Source organism: Strix uralensis, chromosome 2 (genome assembly GCF_047716275.1).
Source record: "Strix uralensis isolate ZFMK-TIS-50842 chromosome 2, bStrUra1, whole genome shotgun sequence".
Taxonomy (NCBI): domain Eukaryota; kingdom Metazoa; phylum Chordata; class Aves; order Strigiformes; family Strigidae; genus Strix; species Strix uralensis.
Genome location: NC_133973.1, coordinates 11,519,324 through 11,535,392, shown reverse-complemented (window position 1 = coordinate 11,535,392; position 16,069 = coordinate 11,519,324). Strand labels below are relative to the sequence as shown.

General features: G+C 40.1%; 2 protein-coding genes across 7 annotated transcripts in view; one reads left to right on the top strand and one right to left on the bottom strand.

Moving 5' to 3' along the window:
• Positions 1-670: 670 nt before the first annotated feature.
• On the bottom strand, positions 671-5,615 carry LOC141939981 (putative protein ARB2BP). The gene is made up of 2 exons (XM_074860754.1): positions 5,328-5,615; positions 671-2,008 (listed from the first exon to the last, which is right to left on the bottom strand). Exons 1-2 carry the CDS (start codon positions 5,613-5,615, stop codon positions 956-958), a joined length of 1,341 nt encoding a protein of 446 aa, XP_074716855.1. The 3' UTR covers positions 671-955.
• The window catches only part of SENP7 (SUMO specific peptidase 7), a 49,489-nt gene continuing 38,929 nt past the window's right edge, over positions 5,510-16,069 (top strand). For 3 of the 6 annotated variants that reach the window (XM_074856111.1, XM_074856102.1, XM_074856067.1), the window contains exons 1-4: positions 5,510-5,669; positions 6,969-7,012; positions 9,536-9,643; positions 11,547-11,641. In XM_074856111.1, coding sequence (XP_074712212.1) covers positions 6,980-7,012; positions 9,536-9,643; positions 11,547-11,641 — 236 coding nt within the window. In that variant the 5' untranslated portion in view covers positions 5,510-5,669; positions 6,969-6,979. The remainder of the gene's footprint in view (positions 5,670-6,968; positions 7,013-9,535; positions 9,644-11,546; positions 11,642-16,069) is intronic. The other 3 variants (XM_074856075.1, XM_074856092.1, XM_074856082.1) reach the window with 3 other exon arrangements.

Below are 16,069 nucleotides of genomic sequence, written 5' to 3'. Positions count from 1 at the left end.
CCACCACAGACTCTCTCTTTTATCTGGTACCCAGTTCAACAAACTTTTTTGACTGAGATGGGAACTGAAGGTGTAGGACAAGGTTTTGTCATCCTTCAAAGCTCTTTTGCAGGCACTGAGCTCTTTTAATTCCCACAGGATTAAACTGAAAATTCAGAATAACCGTTTTGTTTAAAGGTTGTTTGACCTTCTGCTTGTATAATTTGCAAACCTTGAGTATGGACATTTAAAAGCTGTCTCTATTTCCCACCTCTGAAATTAAACAGCTGAGAGAAAACAGTAGTATCATTCTTTTGCATCAGTTTGGTACTTGCATGTTGCTCGAGTATTGTATTTCTATAGCAGCTCATGCCCAGTAACCTCACTGGCTTAGCTGACTTTAAATGGAAGTTACTTTAGCTCCTTGTATCATGTTTGGGGCACTCCATCTCTGGAGGGAAGGCAGCTGTACATAGTTCCCTGAAGTATCATTCAACTTAGCAGTAAACATTTCAAAGAGGAAGGTGGATGTTTCAGTTCTTGAAAGATTTTATGGTATATAGTGGGGAGGAAATAGATCCTTTACATGCTTTGTTTTCCAGTTTGTCCTTTTAATGAAAGCTATGCCCATAAGAAACAAGTGTTTTCCTGATAGCTTAGTCTGATTACAGAGCCATAACTGCAAAATGTTTATTTAAACAATGATACAGGTGAGAGTTGGTATACCTTAACATTTTTATTTTGTGCAACTTTAAATTTCACAGCTAGCTGAAGGGTTGTGGCTTAAAGCTTTCAACAATGCACTTCTTTCCTAATAGTTAACTTGTATTTGTGTGTTTCTCAAAAACAAACAAACTAGCTTCAAACTTGGAACTGTAAGTTGCTCCACAGTGAGATGAAGGTCCTTAGATGACTGAAAGGTGCAGGGACAGTTATGAAAGGAAGAGACTACTATCAAGAACAAATCAGTATACCTTTATATATTGCCTCTCTTCTTACTTGTGCTGCTTCTGGTTGCAACAGGTGAATACCTAGAGGCTGTTGTGGTCTTGGCTTTCAGCATGCTTTTCAAGTACTTAAAGATGGCATGTAAGCAGCAGGAGGGTGCCAAACCATACTTTTCTGTTCCAGCAGAGACAGTAGGACAGTTGACTTTCATGAGAGAACCCACAGCTTTATCTAGAGGCTTACTGTTTGACACCCATTCACGGCAGTATTTCTGTATCCATTCTTGTATTTGTGGATCGCCTCTAGTCTGGTGCTGTGTGTTGTGCATGGAGTTGATGAATGCCACAGAGTACACTTTATTCATTACCTCCTGTTTTCTCTGCACCAGCAGATCAACAAACACCAGGCCACCATAGCCGTGGGCAATGAAGGCCACATTCACGACTGTACTCTTTGAAATGAAATGATCCCACACATACCTGGCATGCTCCTCGGGGCTGCTGCTGCCCCTCTTGGGGATGGACTGCGTAGAAGTCAGTGATTCTTCCCTGGTAGAAAAGCTTAACCTCTCCTTTTCAGTCTTCAGATCAACAAAGTTGTCATTGGGATTCAGTACAATCACTCCCCCGTGGCTTTCAAGGGCCATTTTGATGAACGGTATTTGTGTTCCACACCCCAGGCCCTTGCTGACAATCGTCCTTTGCCCCCACTGTCCGGCACGGAAAACTCCACTGTCTTGAAGAAGGACAATTAAGTTAGAGGAACTTGTTAGTGCATTCTCGCTCATGAAAAAGAAACTTTTTGGCTCATCCTCTGCAGCATCAGTAGGAATATAAACTTTCTGCAGCATGCAGACTCTTTCCAGGAGCTCATAAACATATTGGGTAATAGAATGTCCCAAAACTTGATAGCGTTTATGATTCTGCTCATGTGCATTCTTGTAGTAATTGAAAACAAAGGACTCGTTTGTATCCAGATGCCTCAGCTCCCCTTTTATATTGAAGTCATACTTCAGTTCCTCTTGATACTCTGAACCCTCTATTAGTTTCCTCAAGCTTAGTTCACGCTGTATTTGCAACCACTACAATTTAAGAAGACTATGTCAATGTAGTGATAGACCTCCACAACACCTACATAAAAAAACCCTATTATATCAGAATTCAGATTTAAAAGTGGTTACAAACAAAATACTCATTGATACAGACTATCTCTTGGCAGTCTGTAGTAAAACAGCTGCTTGTAAAGCCTCTCACACATTTCAGCTGCTAAATTCCAACAGCAGTACATTAATACTAATCTCTCCGATTACTCTTTCATTCTTGCAAGCACTTGCCACATGGAAATTGTGGAACGGATGACAGAATAAGCTAGCCACTGTGATCCAGGAACAGGAGAGAAGAAAATCCATGCAGCAAACTTTCATGAGATTAGATTGAGTTCTCTAGTTTCAGCTAAGATCATTTTTCAACTCATAAGACCGATCGACTGGTAAAAATTATATCAGGAAGTAGTTTCCATGCAACTGAAAAATTAAGCTTATCATAACCTTCTATTTTCCTAATAACTCTTCAATCTGCTACTGACTGTCACTAGTTATAGAATGGTAAACATGGGGTAACCTTTGGTGTGGTTAGAATCCTACTTTTATGGGATTTTTGTCCTAACAGCAGAGATTTGCAAGCATTAAATTCCCACTATTATCAGTATTTATATCCCACTATTATCAGTATTTTAAAAAATGAAATTATCATCTTAACACAGTAACTTTGTTTTGGCAAATGGCTTATATGAAGTTATATTTGGCAAATACATTGGTACAAGCTACTATATACCTTCAGATTTTTCTTGCTGAACTCACAGGTTTTTAGAACACAGTAAATTACATTCTGACTATGTTAAAACTCACTATACCATCTGATAAAGCCAATTACTAGGACAGAAAGTGATCTGAAAATTTTCATGTAAGCAACTTGAGTTGGAGCCCAACTCCTTCATGGAATGCAAGTTTTCCTTGAGTAAGCTGCTTAGCATATTGAAAATTATTTATTACACTTCCAAATTGAAAAAAAAAAAATCTTTGCTTTTTAACAGAGCAACACCATATACATTTTCCTTTTGAGCAATCTCCATTGGGTCAGAGTTGTTAAGTCATCTCTTCAGGGTCTTCTGATTAATAGAGAGTAGGCTAGGAAATGATACCTTCTGCTTTTTATCTCATAGAATAGAACACACATGGAAAAGGGAAAACCAATCAGATTCTATGATATATAAACCAGTTACTGTCTTGCTAGTTTCTTGGAAGGGAAACAGCACAAAGAAGTTGTAAGTGCATGGATTCATCTATGATTTTTTCATTCTGCAGGAAGACATGAAAGACACTGAGGAGATGGGAGGACAGTCTGTTTGCTATACTACTGAAACATGGGCAATTCACACAAAAGAGATCATATTTAGTAGGGAGGAAGCTACCCCTATTTATGTTGTTTTCCATACACAATGAAGTGGGAGAAAAATGAACATGGTTTAAGGGAAGTTGTCTGTGGAGAAAGGTGAAGCACAGAGGAAGCATTCCATAACCATTAAGAATAGGTAAATGCAGTTCCCTCACAGAGTGGGATGCTGCGCAGCACTTCTTTCAGTCCCTTTCTCTCCTCACCCCTAGAAGGTTGGAGACTAGTTTCCCAACATACTGTGAACAGGATGTTACTTTGCTCTCACTTCAGCTACTAGCAACAGCATTGTTTTTTCAATTCCAAACCAAAACAAGGATACGTGATTCCAAATGAAACCCTGTGTATGCAATATTGAACATCTACTTAAATATCTACTTGACAAAGCATTGTGAAAGGTTTCTGAAGATTTCAGGAAGCAGAAGCAAAAAAATACAGTTTTACATCAGACACAGGTATGACTTCCCTTCCTAAAGTTGCCTTCAAGGTACGAAGTGAAAAGTTTTGAAGCAATTTATAGTAGGTTATCACTTAAGAGTTGACCTGGATAGCACCTTAGAATCATATACTTCTTAGTCTGAAAGACTGATTTTATTGTAATGCCATTTATAAAATGAAAAAGCTGCAGTTATAGATTTTTCTAGATATAGCTACATAATGTATTTACTTCTTTTTGGAAAATGTACATTCTAAATCAGTGTTGACTGCGACTTGTGTTTCATTGTCTATATATAAATGCAATATTCAAGAATGTTTATTCTGGCAGCCTTTATGATTGCTATTTTGATTTTAAAAATTTAAATTTAAAAAAAAATCCCTCTTTCCCTTCCTCGACTTTTTTGTTTGGATTGTAAGATTCTTTGGCTGTAAATTTGGCTCACATTTGTTACAGCAGTTGGCATATTTGAAATGCTACTGCAGTTTAAGTATTACTCTTTATGAGATCTTCCATTTAAAAACAGTTTCCTCTATTCTAGTAAAGCCCAACATTACCGTATGCTCTCCTGTAAAATCTGCCATCATCACAGACGGAAATCTTTTTCACTCTGGGACTGTAGACAATTTCTGTGTGTGAAAGAAAATAAACCCATCTTATTGGGTTTCATTACTAAAATAAACCCATCTTATTGGGTTTCATTACTTCATGTGCTTTATTCTGGGGTGTATCTATAAGAGTTGCTGATAAGGCCATCTAAAGCATTTCAGATAGTTCCAAGTTACAAGCTATTATCTCACGTTTGTAATTTACACCTGACCATAAATTAAAGCCAAACCTCGAGCGTGAAACTAAAAAGTTGTCTAAACTAGTTTTGCACAGCTTCCCATTACTTGATATACAGGCCCTACCGAGAGGACAAAACAGCGACACACCAAACTTAGAATTCTGAAGCTACTCTGAAAAAAAAAATAAAACAAAAAAACCCCAACAAAACCACAACAATACAAAAACCAACTGATAAATCTCCTTGTCTCCGCGTGGCTGTGGGAAGATTTCCAGGACCAGCGGCTGAAACCCGCGGGGCCGGCGGGGGGTTGTGAGGGCGCTGCCCGCTCGTTGATGCCGAGGGGCCCCCACGAGAATAACCACGCCCCCCACCCCCCCGCCGGGACCTGGCGGAAACGAGGGTGAAGTCTAACGAGGGGAAGGGTGATTAGCAAGGTACCCTTTAAACCCGACCCGCCTGGGTTGTATATTACATCCTTAAAAATACCGAGGTTTCCTTGACTGCTTCCCCAGGTTTCTGTGTTCGTCCCCTTTCCCTAGCGTTTGTTTCCTCTGACTACTCTTTATTGCCTTCACAAACTCCTGGTTTTGTTACTACTCATCATCAGCTTGTCAGGTGCAAGGGAAACCTGTGCACCAGCGCACCTGGGACACAATCATTTGCTCCACCTCGTTTTTCCCCTCGGCGGCTCCGTATCGGGCTAAACCCGAGAGAGGTAAAAAACCGAGAGGGCGTGGAGGGTCGCGACTGTGAGGGAGAGGCGGGCGGGAGAGGCCGGGGAGCGGAATGCCGCGGAGGGTAGCGCGGGCAGGCGCGGGGCAGCGCCTGAGAGAGCGCGCGGGGAGGCGGTAGCGGGCGGGAGGGAGGGGCTGGGCGGAGGCGGCGCCCAGCCCGGAAGTACGCGGGGAAGCTGCGCAGGCGGCGGCTGGGCCCGGGTAAACAGCGGCGGTGGGGCAGTGGCGGTGAGCGATGAGGGGTGCTGCTGCTGCTGGTACCGCTCGCTGTCCGCCATTTAGCCGCTGAAGGGGAGAGGGATGCTGAAGTGAAGCCGACCGGCAGCGCTCCGGTGGGTCCCGCGCGGTCGCTGTCGCCGGGGCCGAGCTGGCCGCGCCGCACGGGTTGTCGGTTGGGAGCGAGGGCGGGCGGGCGGGTGGGTGGACACCGGGGGAACGGAGGGGGTGGCGGGGTTGCCGCTCCTTGGTGCGTGTGGAAACGCGGCGTTGCTGACCCGCGGCGCTTGTCCGTTTGCGGGCGAGAAGCCCATTTCCTTCCTAACGGGAGGAGCCGGCGGCCGGGTGAGGAGCTGGGGCCGCGGGCAGCCCTGCTCGGGGGCGGGCTCAGGCGGTGACAGCCCGGGCGGTGCCACCCCTTGGCGGTGCCTCGGTTCCCCCCAGAGCTGTCAGAAGGCCGCCCTTTGTCAGCTTTTCGCCTTTGCGGGCGTCCGAATAGGCGGTAGTTCGGCTTTTCTTTAATAGCCTGTGCGTGGTGGTGTTCCCCGCACCAGGGGACCGGGGCCCTAAGTTGAAAAACCGCCGAGCTAAGTGGAAGTATGTGAACTTAAAGCTCTTCTTGAGAGGCTTCAAACTAGCTGTGAGGTTTGAAGGTTTTACGCCAGAGTCATACAGGGTGCTTATAAAGAGAATTAAACCCCTATGGATGCTGGAAGCTCTGAAGTTGTGTCCTTCCACTGAGGAAGAAGTTTATCTGTTAACAGGAATCCTTGAATTTTACTTATTCTTGGAGCTCCTGCAGTGTTGCAGATGTCTTCTGTGACTCCTTTTCGCTTTATAATCAAAGCCTGAATTGCTTTTTAGTTGTGTGCTTGCCAGGCGGTGGAGTTAAGCAGTAAATGCCCCCACTGAAGATAAATTTTAGTCAAAATTTCGGCCACAGTTCTCTTCATGCTGACAATCCAGACCCTTGCCCAAGCACATGTCTCGTGTATTATGGCTGTCAATGACTTTTTGCCAAGGCCTGTAGTGACAGGACAAGAGGCAATGGTTTTAAATTGACAGAGGGTAGATTTAGATCAGATCTAAGGAAGAAATCCTTAACAATGAGTGGTGAGGCCCTGGCACAGGTTACCCAGAGAAGCTGTGGCTGCCCCCTCCTTGTAAGGGTTCAAGGCCAGGTTGGACGGGGCTTTGAGCAACCTGGAAGGTGTCCCTGCCCATGGCAGGGGGGTTGGGACTAGATGATCTGTAAGGTCCCTTCCAACCCAAACCATTTGATGAATGAGTTTTCTTTGTGCTAGCTTCCTCAAAAATAGTTTGCTTGTTCTTGCTTAGTACCTATGACTCTGTTCCTGATTCTCTCTGAATAAATACCACACAAATTGCTAAGCTTATTTTGTATTTTTTTTCAGTAGAGAAAATAATGGAAAGAAGATCATCTTCAAGTCATGTCAGTGTAAGTCTTCCTACAATTTGCAACAATTTACTTTGAGGCTGTGGGCGTCCTAGGGTGTTTTCATGTATTTGCACGACCAAATTCATTCTCCAGTGGTCCAGTTTTTGCTTTGTTGGAGCACTCTTTCCTGAGAAACAGTTTATGCTGGTAGCAGTCAATAGTAATGTCTGTTGTTGAACATGTATTATACATGATAGGCTTAATATTTGATTTCACATAAACACCATGTTTTCGAGGATTTTTTAAGACCTAAGCTAACATCTAAAATATTGAGTAATACTCTCATAAGTAGAGGAACTGCATAACTCCATAATATTTATTTATCTACAGAGTTGTGTTCAGAGACTGCTTATGCTAGTGTTTATTTTTTCTAAAATATCCCTGTTAGTAGTAGTTTCTAGCAATGGAAGCACTAGTGAAAGCGAACTGTAGGCACAGCAACTGATTTGGTCGGGTAGAGTCTGGAGTGTCTAGTGTTTTAGAAATAAGCTGTTTCTGGCACCTTGTTCATGCACTTTCTCTGACCCTTGATCCTACAGGTAGGAAACATCAGAAAAGTACTGCTGGTTTAGATGAGGAGTCTGTAAAGTACATGTGCACATATACGTGTTGTGTTAGTCACCTTATATTAGGGAAAAGCTGAGGCAACTGCTTATGTTGCACTTGCCATTCGTACAGACCTCTGTTGGTTACCTCTTGACTTTGTGCTTGTTCTGTGAGTTAATTATAGGCACTGCAAACCATCATCTTCTTAATGAATGCAAGCATTGGGAAGATACTGTATGGTGAGGTGGAAATTTTGCTGATGAACGTATCTTGTGCTTTTTATCCCTTTCTGTTTGTCCATCTGTCTCTTTCTGTTTCCTGAGTCTGACCTTACCTGTTCTCAAATGTCTGATGGTATTACAGAGGTTATCTGAACCTCTGTAACTTTAAATGCGTGTTCAAATTTTAGATAAATATTTGTTCTTAGGAAGCTCATAACAGAAACCAATAGTCAGGCAGCAGGTGGAGTTCTGAAGTAAGAAATTTGTACCTGGCCATTAAGGTACAGATCAAAATAATGCATTTTGACTGATAGCACATGTTTATAGGCCACTTCTCAAAAAAATAAAATAAAAATTGAACAATCTAATTGCAGATGTTCTTGAATAAGAAAATGTCTATTTCGATCCTTAAATGTTGATTGAAAGGGAAGGGAGGTACTTGTATTAGAAGTTACTGCCTGTATGTAACATATACATCCTTTATAATTTGAGGAATCTGTTATTAAAAGGATATTTGTTGTTACAACATTTGACCAGCAAAAGCAGTTTGAGGTACTTCATAGAAATTCAGGTGTAATTACTAAAAAAATAAATCTGTGTTTCAGAGAAGTGTAGAGAAGAAATAAGAGCACTTGCAAATTCAAACTGAAGAATTATCTCATTATTGTACAGTATGCTCAGTTATGTTCTGTCTGAAGGACTACTTACAGAGCTAACGCAGTTTCTGTGTTAATTATTAAGTTGTTTGTGATGCTGTTCTAGAGTAATTGCTTGTAATTTCCTGTTACACGGTAGGGCATCTGGTGACTTACAAATTTGAGTTCATAATACACTTGATAGTGGCCATCATATGGAGAAGCTTCAGCTTTTTCCCAGCTGAGATAGACTTAGTTGTCTGAAAGATGTAAATGTTGTATTCCCTGTATGATACGTTCTAATCTGGTCGTGTTTGCAGTGTAAGGTTCTGCTTCTCAGGATACCTGGAGAAATGGCAAGGCTTGTACTTTTATTCTTTCAGTCGATACTATTTTAACTGGTTTAATTAACTGATAGGGAACGTTACCCTCTTTCCTTGTCTTGATGAACTGGTAGGAATTTAGTTTGACCATTTTTGTTTTGAATTTCAATGAATAAACATTATTTCCTACACGTTTTTATGAATTGGCAAATTTCTATGAATTACTAAATGCTTTATCTTTCAATAATTACTTTCAAAATGTTGATTCCATTTTTGCAAAGGTTGACAGTGACAATAGCTGATAACCATTTTGAGTACGTTACAGTGTATTGATGCTAAATTATCATACCAAAATACTTGTACTGTTCTAAGATATAATTGCTCTTCATCTTGAATTATTTTTTTTGAGAACAAACCTGGTGTGACATTCATCATGACATTCAGCTATTTTGTTTTTTCTTTATCATTCTCTAAGATGAGATGATTAAACTAGAGTGTAAGCAAATCAGTGGGAACTAAGAAAACTGTAAGCGCCAGTAGGTTGGTTCTCACCTTTTGGGCACACGTTTGCAGTGGTTGTAAAGTTAATGAAATAGGAAGAGCTTTTTCAGACAGTTTGTGTGTTAAAACTAGCTCCTCATGTGGTATGACACATGATTTAGGATCAAGCATCAATGAGGAATGTATTTAAAGTCGCAGGTCTTAACTCTGACAGTTAAGAAAACTTTCTACATGGAATTATATCAGCTCCAGTGGATAATTTAGTTTTACCATGTGTCTAACATCATCTATTTTCAGTTTCGTATACCAAAGAAGAAAACAAACACCAAGTCAGAGGATGTTCAAGTTCAGTCCCCTTTGGCAAGGCTCCCAGGCTACCACCATTGGGACTACCCTTTAAAAGAGGTAAAGAGAAGTTCTTTGGAGTGTAAAGTGAGTAGGAGAATGTTATATAGGTTTCTTATATATAGACAGAATTTTAGGTGCTAATATAGAAATAACTGATTTCAGTATTAAGAGCAAAAGACTATAAGAGTACTTATATGGCATTTGTCATAAATGACTGTCTTGATCATCTCCATCACGTACAGAAGCAAATATTTGCTTCCTTAAATCTGTTCCAAATTTAGTAAGCGTTTTTAAGATGCCATGTTTTGGAAACATATTTTGCTACTCTTGAATCCTTCAGCTCAGCATTGAGATTTTGTTGCTGGTTTTAGTGCTTTCAGAATCGTGGGGCTGGACAAACAGGCTCCCCCACATACAAGCTTTAAAAACCTAGTGAGGGATGTTAGGAATTTTTTTGACTTTCAGTAGACAATGTGACCCAGGTCTCTTAGTAGGCCTGGTCATTTGAGCATTCTGCAGTACAAACTCACTGTGTGGTTGTGTGCTATACTGTTAAAATTTTAAGTGAGCAGAGCATCCAGTTACAGTCAGGTTTTGAAGTTGGAAGTAACGTCTCCAGTGGTTACAAGCAGCAGCCTCTTAGGCGGAGCCAGACAGCACTTGCATGGAATTCTTCTTGTCTTTCTCTCTGCCTTTATAAAAGCAGTGATTAGACTGGGTGAATTGAAAAAAATCGGTTTTTTTCCTTTCTTATTTCCTGTATATTCTCTAATTTTCCATTTCTTATTTTTCCTACATGTGTCTGTCTATTTCAGACTTCTTCCATGTGGTAGAGGGCTTTGTATGCTTTAAACACTGACTAGTCTTTATATTCTACTTTAAAATAAAAGATTGCTCATGAGGTATCAGAATTAAAATAAACTGTTTTATCCATACAAGGTCTGTCCTGGTTGTATTTAGTGTTACCAGAGTTTGCTCCATTTTTGAGAAATTTTGTGCAGCTTTCAGTGATTTGGCCATATAGGTCTCTTAAGATGCTTGAAGACCAGTGATATGAGGTGAACTAGAAGTGTTTGAAGGCAGGAGGAGGGGAGAGCACCTTCAAGACAATTTCTTGCTGCCAACTGTTTTAATGATGAAGGTATTTTCCATTAGAGTCAGCCCGTTTGGTAGTGAAAAGATTGTTTTGGGATGTACCTTGCAGACTTCACTATAGTATGTAAAATATGCGTGGGCATGAATTTTTCAGAGGCCCTTTCACCCCATGCTTAAAGAGAAGTGAGGATAAGTTTGTCTGCTCTCAGCCTGACTGGCATAATTTTCGAATGTCTGTTTCGCTTATTATCTTTTACATTAGAAAAAGTGAGTAGAGATTAGGAGGAGGTAATGGCAAAGGGAGATAAGTTTCCTGAATTGCAGAAATAACTATATGTTTTGGTGGGGCTTCATTTATTTAATTTGAAAATATAAGTGTGTTCTGGTAAGGTAAGAGAATTTGGAAAAAATGAAGTCTTGCTGTTGTGTGTTTTGCCACCCAAGTACCAAACCTTCAAATTCCTTTTCCTTCTCAGAATTTTATATCTATTTTATATACTTGGGGTGAAATGCATGGAGTTAAGGAAAGTGGAGGTTATCTTGCATATTTGTGATTATGTAAAGCAGGCCTAATATTTAAGTCCCTTTTTGTGGTAGTCCTCCTTTAAATAGGGAAATAATTGAATTGTCCTGTGTTGTCAGATTTCTTTAGGAGGAGAACAGTTCCATTCAAAATCAGGTGGTACGTGGGTGCTTTAAATCAAGCAAATTAACCCTTTGCAACATTGTTGTATATACTCTTTGTAGGTCTGCTTTATTTGATCAGCTGCATGGTTTCAATGTCTGGCATTGTTCCCTTTTTCTAGCATAGTATCCATTATGATATGTTTGTTGGAACCTGCCAATTTTATTTGTTTTATTTCAGTGGAAATTAAGTGCCAACAACAGAGAGCCTTCCACAAAAGGAAGAAGGCAAAAGGACTGTGACAGACACGGCTCTAATGATGAAGAATCAGTTGGGTAAGAAGTCATCTCAAAAATAATTCTTCTATGTTTGTATGTTTGGGTTTCAGAATCTTTCTTGAAGATGGGTATCTCTGGTCTCTAGCTAATTATTTGTGTCATGAAGAGATGGTTTTCAAGCTGTTAGGTAGCCCACCCTCAGAGAATCATATTTCAGTGATTTAATGGCAACTGTAACTTTTGTTTTGCGTTAAAACAAAGAAAAGACTGTGACATCAGAATAGGAGTGCAACACTTGCTAGAGAAATTACTGCTTGTTGACCTGCTTGGAATCCTGAAAGGTGTTCATTACTTCTAAGTGTAAATTATCATTCTTGCCCTAGATATTTTAGATACTTAAGAAGTTTCCCAGATTATCTTTTGCTTGTCACTTTTTGGTCAGTAGTCCACACTCATTAACTTGTCTTCATCAACTCTTCAAAACAACAAAAAAACCCAAAAACCCAAGCAATATGATGATTAGTAAGTAGGGGAAGACAGTAGAAAGCTAGGTTTTCCGTCTCTATGTTACAGTCAAGAGTAAATAAGACTATTGATGTGCCACTTCTTTATGCTCTGTGACCAAGAGCAAATATCTTGGGTTCTTTGAGATTATGGCAAATTATTTAAAGTCCTCTTCTGTGAAGCTGTCAGCTAGATAATTGTTTATCCAAGAAAATTTTGAAGCTGTGAGTGCCATAGTTGTCAAATGGAAGTAAAAATGTAGAATTAGATTCATTAACAGTAACTAGGAAACATAATGACTTCATGATGAAATGAATGATATTTATCTTAATGAAGCAATTGTTATTCCACAAATCAATCAAATCTAAACAAATAAGAGTATGCATTCTCTGCCCCATTTTCTGACGGGAACTTAACTTGACCATAAGTGATTTCTTGTCAGGAGAGGGTGTTAAAACAAAGTGCACAGGTAATGAAAATGCTTAATGACAGCAGATGATTTTGACACTGATGAATTTGGTGGTTTTGTGACCTGTGAATAGTCATTGTTTAGCCTGGTCTTCATATTCAGCATGCTTCAAACTGTTGCAGGGAAGAGCAGAACTTGTAAAAGATTCTGAATTTATTTTTCATACCTCCTCAGAGGCATAGCTGTCATTTTACATGCAGTTACCTCAAAATGATTCTCTCAGTAACTTTGAGGGATTGGCTCACAGGGTCAACCTAGCAGAATTTAAAAGCTATGTTATTTGCAGTTTCCTGAGTTTTAGTTATGCTGTGAAATGGTTGATATCTGATATGAATCTCTAAAGGTCTTTCAGTAAACTTTGAACTGACCTTTCAATGTTGAGGAACTTAAAAAAAAAAAAAAGCTACCTTTGGATCGGTTACATATGTTAATTTTCTGTTACATATGTTCATTTTGATATGTGAGAGACTTTCAAGTAGCATTTGTAGATGTTCCATCATTTTTACCAAAATTCTTACCAGCACATTAGTGAGACATTATTTAGACTGTAAAGAGACAGCAAATACTCAGATTCTAAACCTGTGCATTTTTCACTTCCTCAAAATAGGTGTGTGTCTAGAGACTAGCTGGAGGTTCTCTGTAAAATAAACTCAATCTATTGTCTGCAATAAAGCTTGTTCTAAGTGTTCCATTTGGGTACCTGGTGTTTCTCAGTAAGTCAAAATCAACACACTGACCTCATTGCATAGTAAGTAGAAAGAGCACACAGGTTCTAAAGAGGTGGTGTTTGTTGAGCAAAAGTCCGAGAACTGACAAAACTTGGAAGAGGGAAGAGTGAAGTGGCATGCTGAGAATCTTTCTAATGCAAAAGTTTCTGTGTTCCCTCTTCCTAGTGAGGAATTTTTCATTTGCATTGAAATGCAGAAAACAAGTCTTAATAACAAACTTCTGTTAGCTCCTGATGTATTTAAAACTGTCTTTATTGATAGGAGCTAATCTCAAATGTTTAGGGAAGCATGTCTCATCTAAAGTGTTGCTTGAGCATTGTTATTGCCGCTTAATTTTAGTCAGAAAGGATGAAGTGGATGTGTTAACACAAACCCATGTTCACGTGTGTTTTTAACTGAAGATCTGGATTACAAAATTTGGTAGTTGATTGCTTCTGTCAGTCCTGCTGTGATGTGAGACCATTGGGACTGGAAGCAGCAACCACAGCTGCTCTCACTCGAACAGTTCTGTTCATGGCCTGCTCAAGGTCACTGTCAGGTGATTTTTTTTTGTGATCCCAAACAGGGTTCTCGGGGCAGGTTAGTTCCCTAGTCCCTCTCATAAGATGGAGGTCTCTTACACGTTCCCCCAGTTGTGTCACGAAACAGATTAGGACTGTCATGAAATACAAATAATTTAATTTATTAGTGTCATTGCGGAAAGTTAGGTATGGTTTTTATGTAATTGATCAATTAATGTTTTGTATCCCACTTAAGAAACTTCTTTATTGTCAAGGAAGTGGATAAGATGATTTCAAGGGTAGCTGTCACCACCTGGCAGTAGAGCTTAGAGGCATCCACTTACTTCAGCAGTATTATTCCTGCGTTCTCCTAAGAGGGAAATAGAGAGAAATAAAAACAAAACAAAAAGAAACAAAATAGAACACTGTTCTGAAATTCAAGCTTCTCATCCTGGTCTGTCAAGTTTTCTTTAGGGGGAGGGTGGGAGAAGTACTTAAATAAGATGTGGGTGATTCTTTCAGCTCAGTATTTTAAATGTTAATTGAAATACATGTCACGGCTGAATCAAGTACTGGCCCTGTAGCAGTCAGGGTTTTGTGGCGATCATTTACATACTGGTTCCACTTATCCTGACAAGCACATTCTGGCAGCAATAACTTCCTGGTCCAGCAAAGCAAGGAGGTTAGTAGGGATGTTCATGTTTGCTGTTAAAACACTGACTTCTAATCAGCTGATGAAAAGTCAGGGCCTTGAAGTAGGAGGACGACAGGCAGAAGCTTTCTTCTCAGCAGGGTGTAGTCAGTGAATGTGGCAGTGAGTTTCCTGTTGATGATGGTGCATCACGTTATTCCTTTGGGCTCTGAAAGGCCAAGGACCTCCTTAGCTGTGCATGTACTGCAGAAGCTCAGATGGCTGAATACACGTCAAGTCTATCAGTGACTTTATTCTGTAAACCCAGGACAGATACTCAGCTTTTATGGGACCTGATAGGATGACCCTTGCATGGTGTGTGGTATCCCACTGTCAAAATATTTCTTTCCCAAAATTTGGCTTTAATAGTAGAAGAATGTAGGTGTGAAAATGGTGGTGTAGACAATAATAATTTCCTCCAAAAGGAGTCGGTAGCCTCCAGGTCTTATTTTGATCACTTTCTAACACAAATTTGAGCCAGTGGTCACAACACTGATATGTACACAAATATTATCATTGAGAAAGGAACTGGATCTAGCAGCTCTGATTATTGGGTGAAATAGAGGTCAGACATTTTCCCCAAAGGGGTACAAACAAGTAATAGCTTTTGGTCCTGCACTTCGTAAAGTAGGATAATCCTCTTTTGCACTATTTGAAAAGTGATGTGAGACTTGCCAGGAGCAGGTAACAGCATTTTTCATAATATATTCTTTTGGTCCGTTCCATCCTTACATGTGTAAGTATGTTTTCATTACCTTTGCTTATGTATTTTTGTTTTGTGGAGATAGATAAGACGGGGTACAATAGGTGCTTGCTTTAGAAACAGAAATAGTCACTTTTGGTTTTCCTTCACCAAGATACCTCCAGTCTTACTGTTGTGCAGGTTACCTGCTGGGTCTGCTGGTGGGACTTGCTTTTAATGTATGCTTTGCTTGCTTTTTTTCTGCTTGACACTAATTTTTATCTTTTGAAATGTCTTTTGCATGACTTGCTGACTTTATTCTGTGGACAATTTAACAGGTAATTTAGGGATCTGTGTCCCAAACATTGTTTACAGATGTTCAGGCTGGCTTAAGTGTATATGTTTTTCCTGAATCTATTTTATGCCCATGATTTTCCAAGAAATGCCATGGGATGCCATTCCTCCTTTGGAAAGGGAGGCCCTTGAAAGCTCTGCAACTGTACAGCTCTGAAGATCAGGTCATAACCAGTTGTCCGTCAAGGTCTTCAGTCAAAAACTGGTACCACATAAGAGGTGGTGCCTTAGCCTGGCACTGACATCTTTAACAATAGCCAAATGTGTACTGTTTTGTTCCTTGTTTGTCGAAGGTTCCTCTCCTTTGCACGGATTTCCAGTGCAAAGCTAGTTGCACAGGTGCGTGTGTGCTTTAAATTGTAAGGTCATTTTTACAACGATACTTGCTTAAAATGTATAAACCTCATTTAAATCAAGGGAGTGGAAAACATTACAAATTCTGTACCTAGTAACAATCAGTACACCAAATTATGGAGTGACCTGGAGCCTGTCAAGGTCTAGCCTGACATGAGTGTGAATAAAGGATGTCAGACCTGAGTTTCTAACATGCCCAACAA

Coding starts and splice junctions, on each gene's coding strand:
- LOC141939981 (XM_074860754.1), bottom strand. CDS start 5,615: ATGGCGGACAGCGAGCGGTACCAGCAGCAGCAGCACCCCTCATCGCTC. Junction 2,009..5,327: donor CGACCCTCCACGCCCTCTCG/GTTTTTTACCTC, acceptor CTTAAATTGTAG/TGGTTGCAAATACAGCGTGA.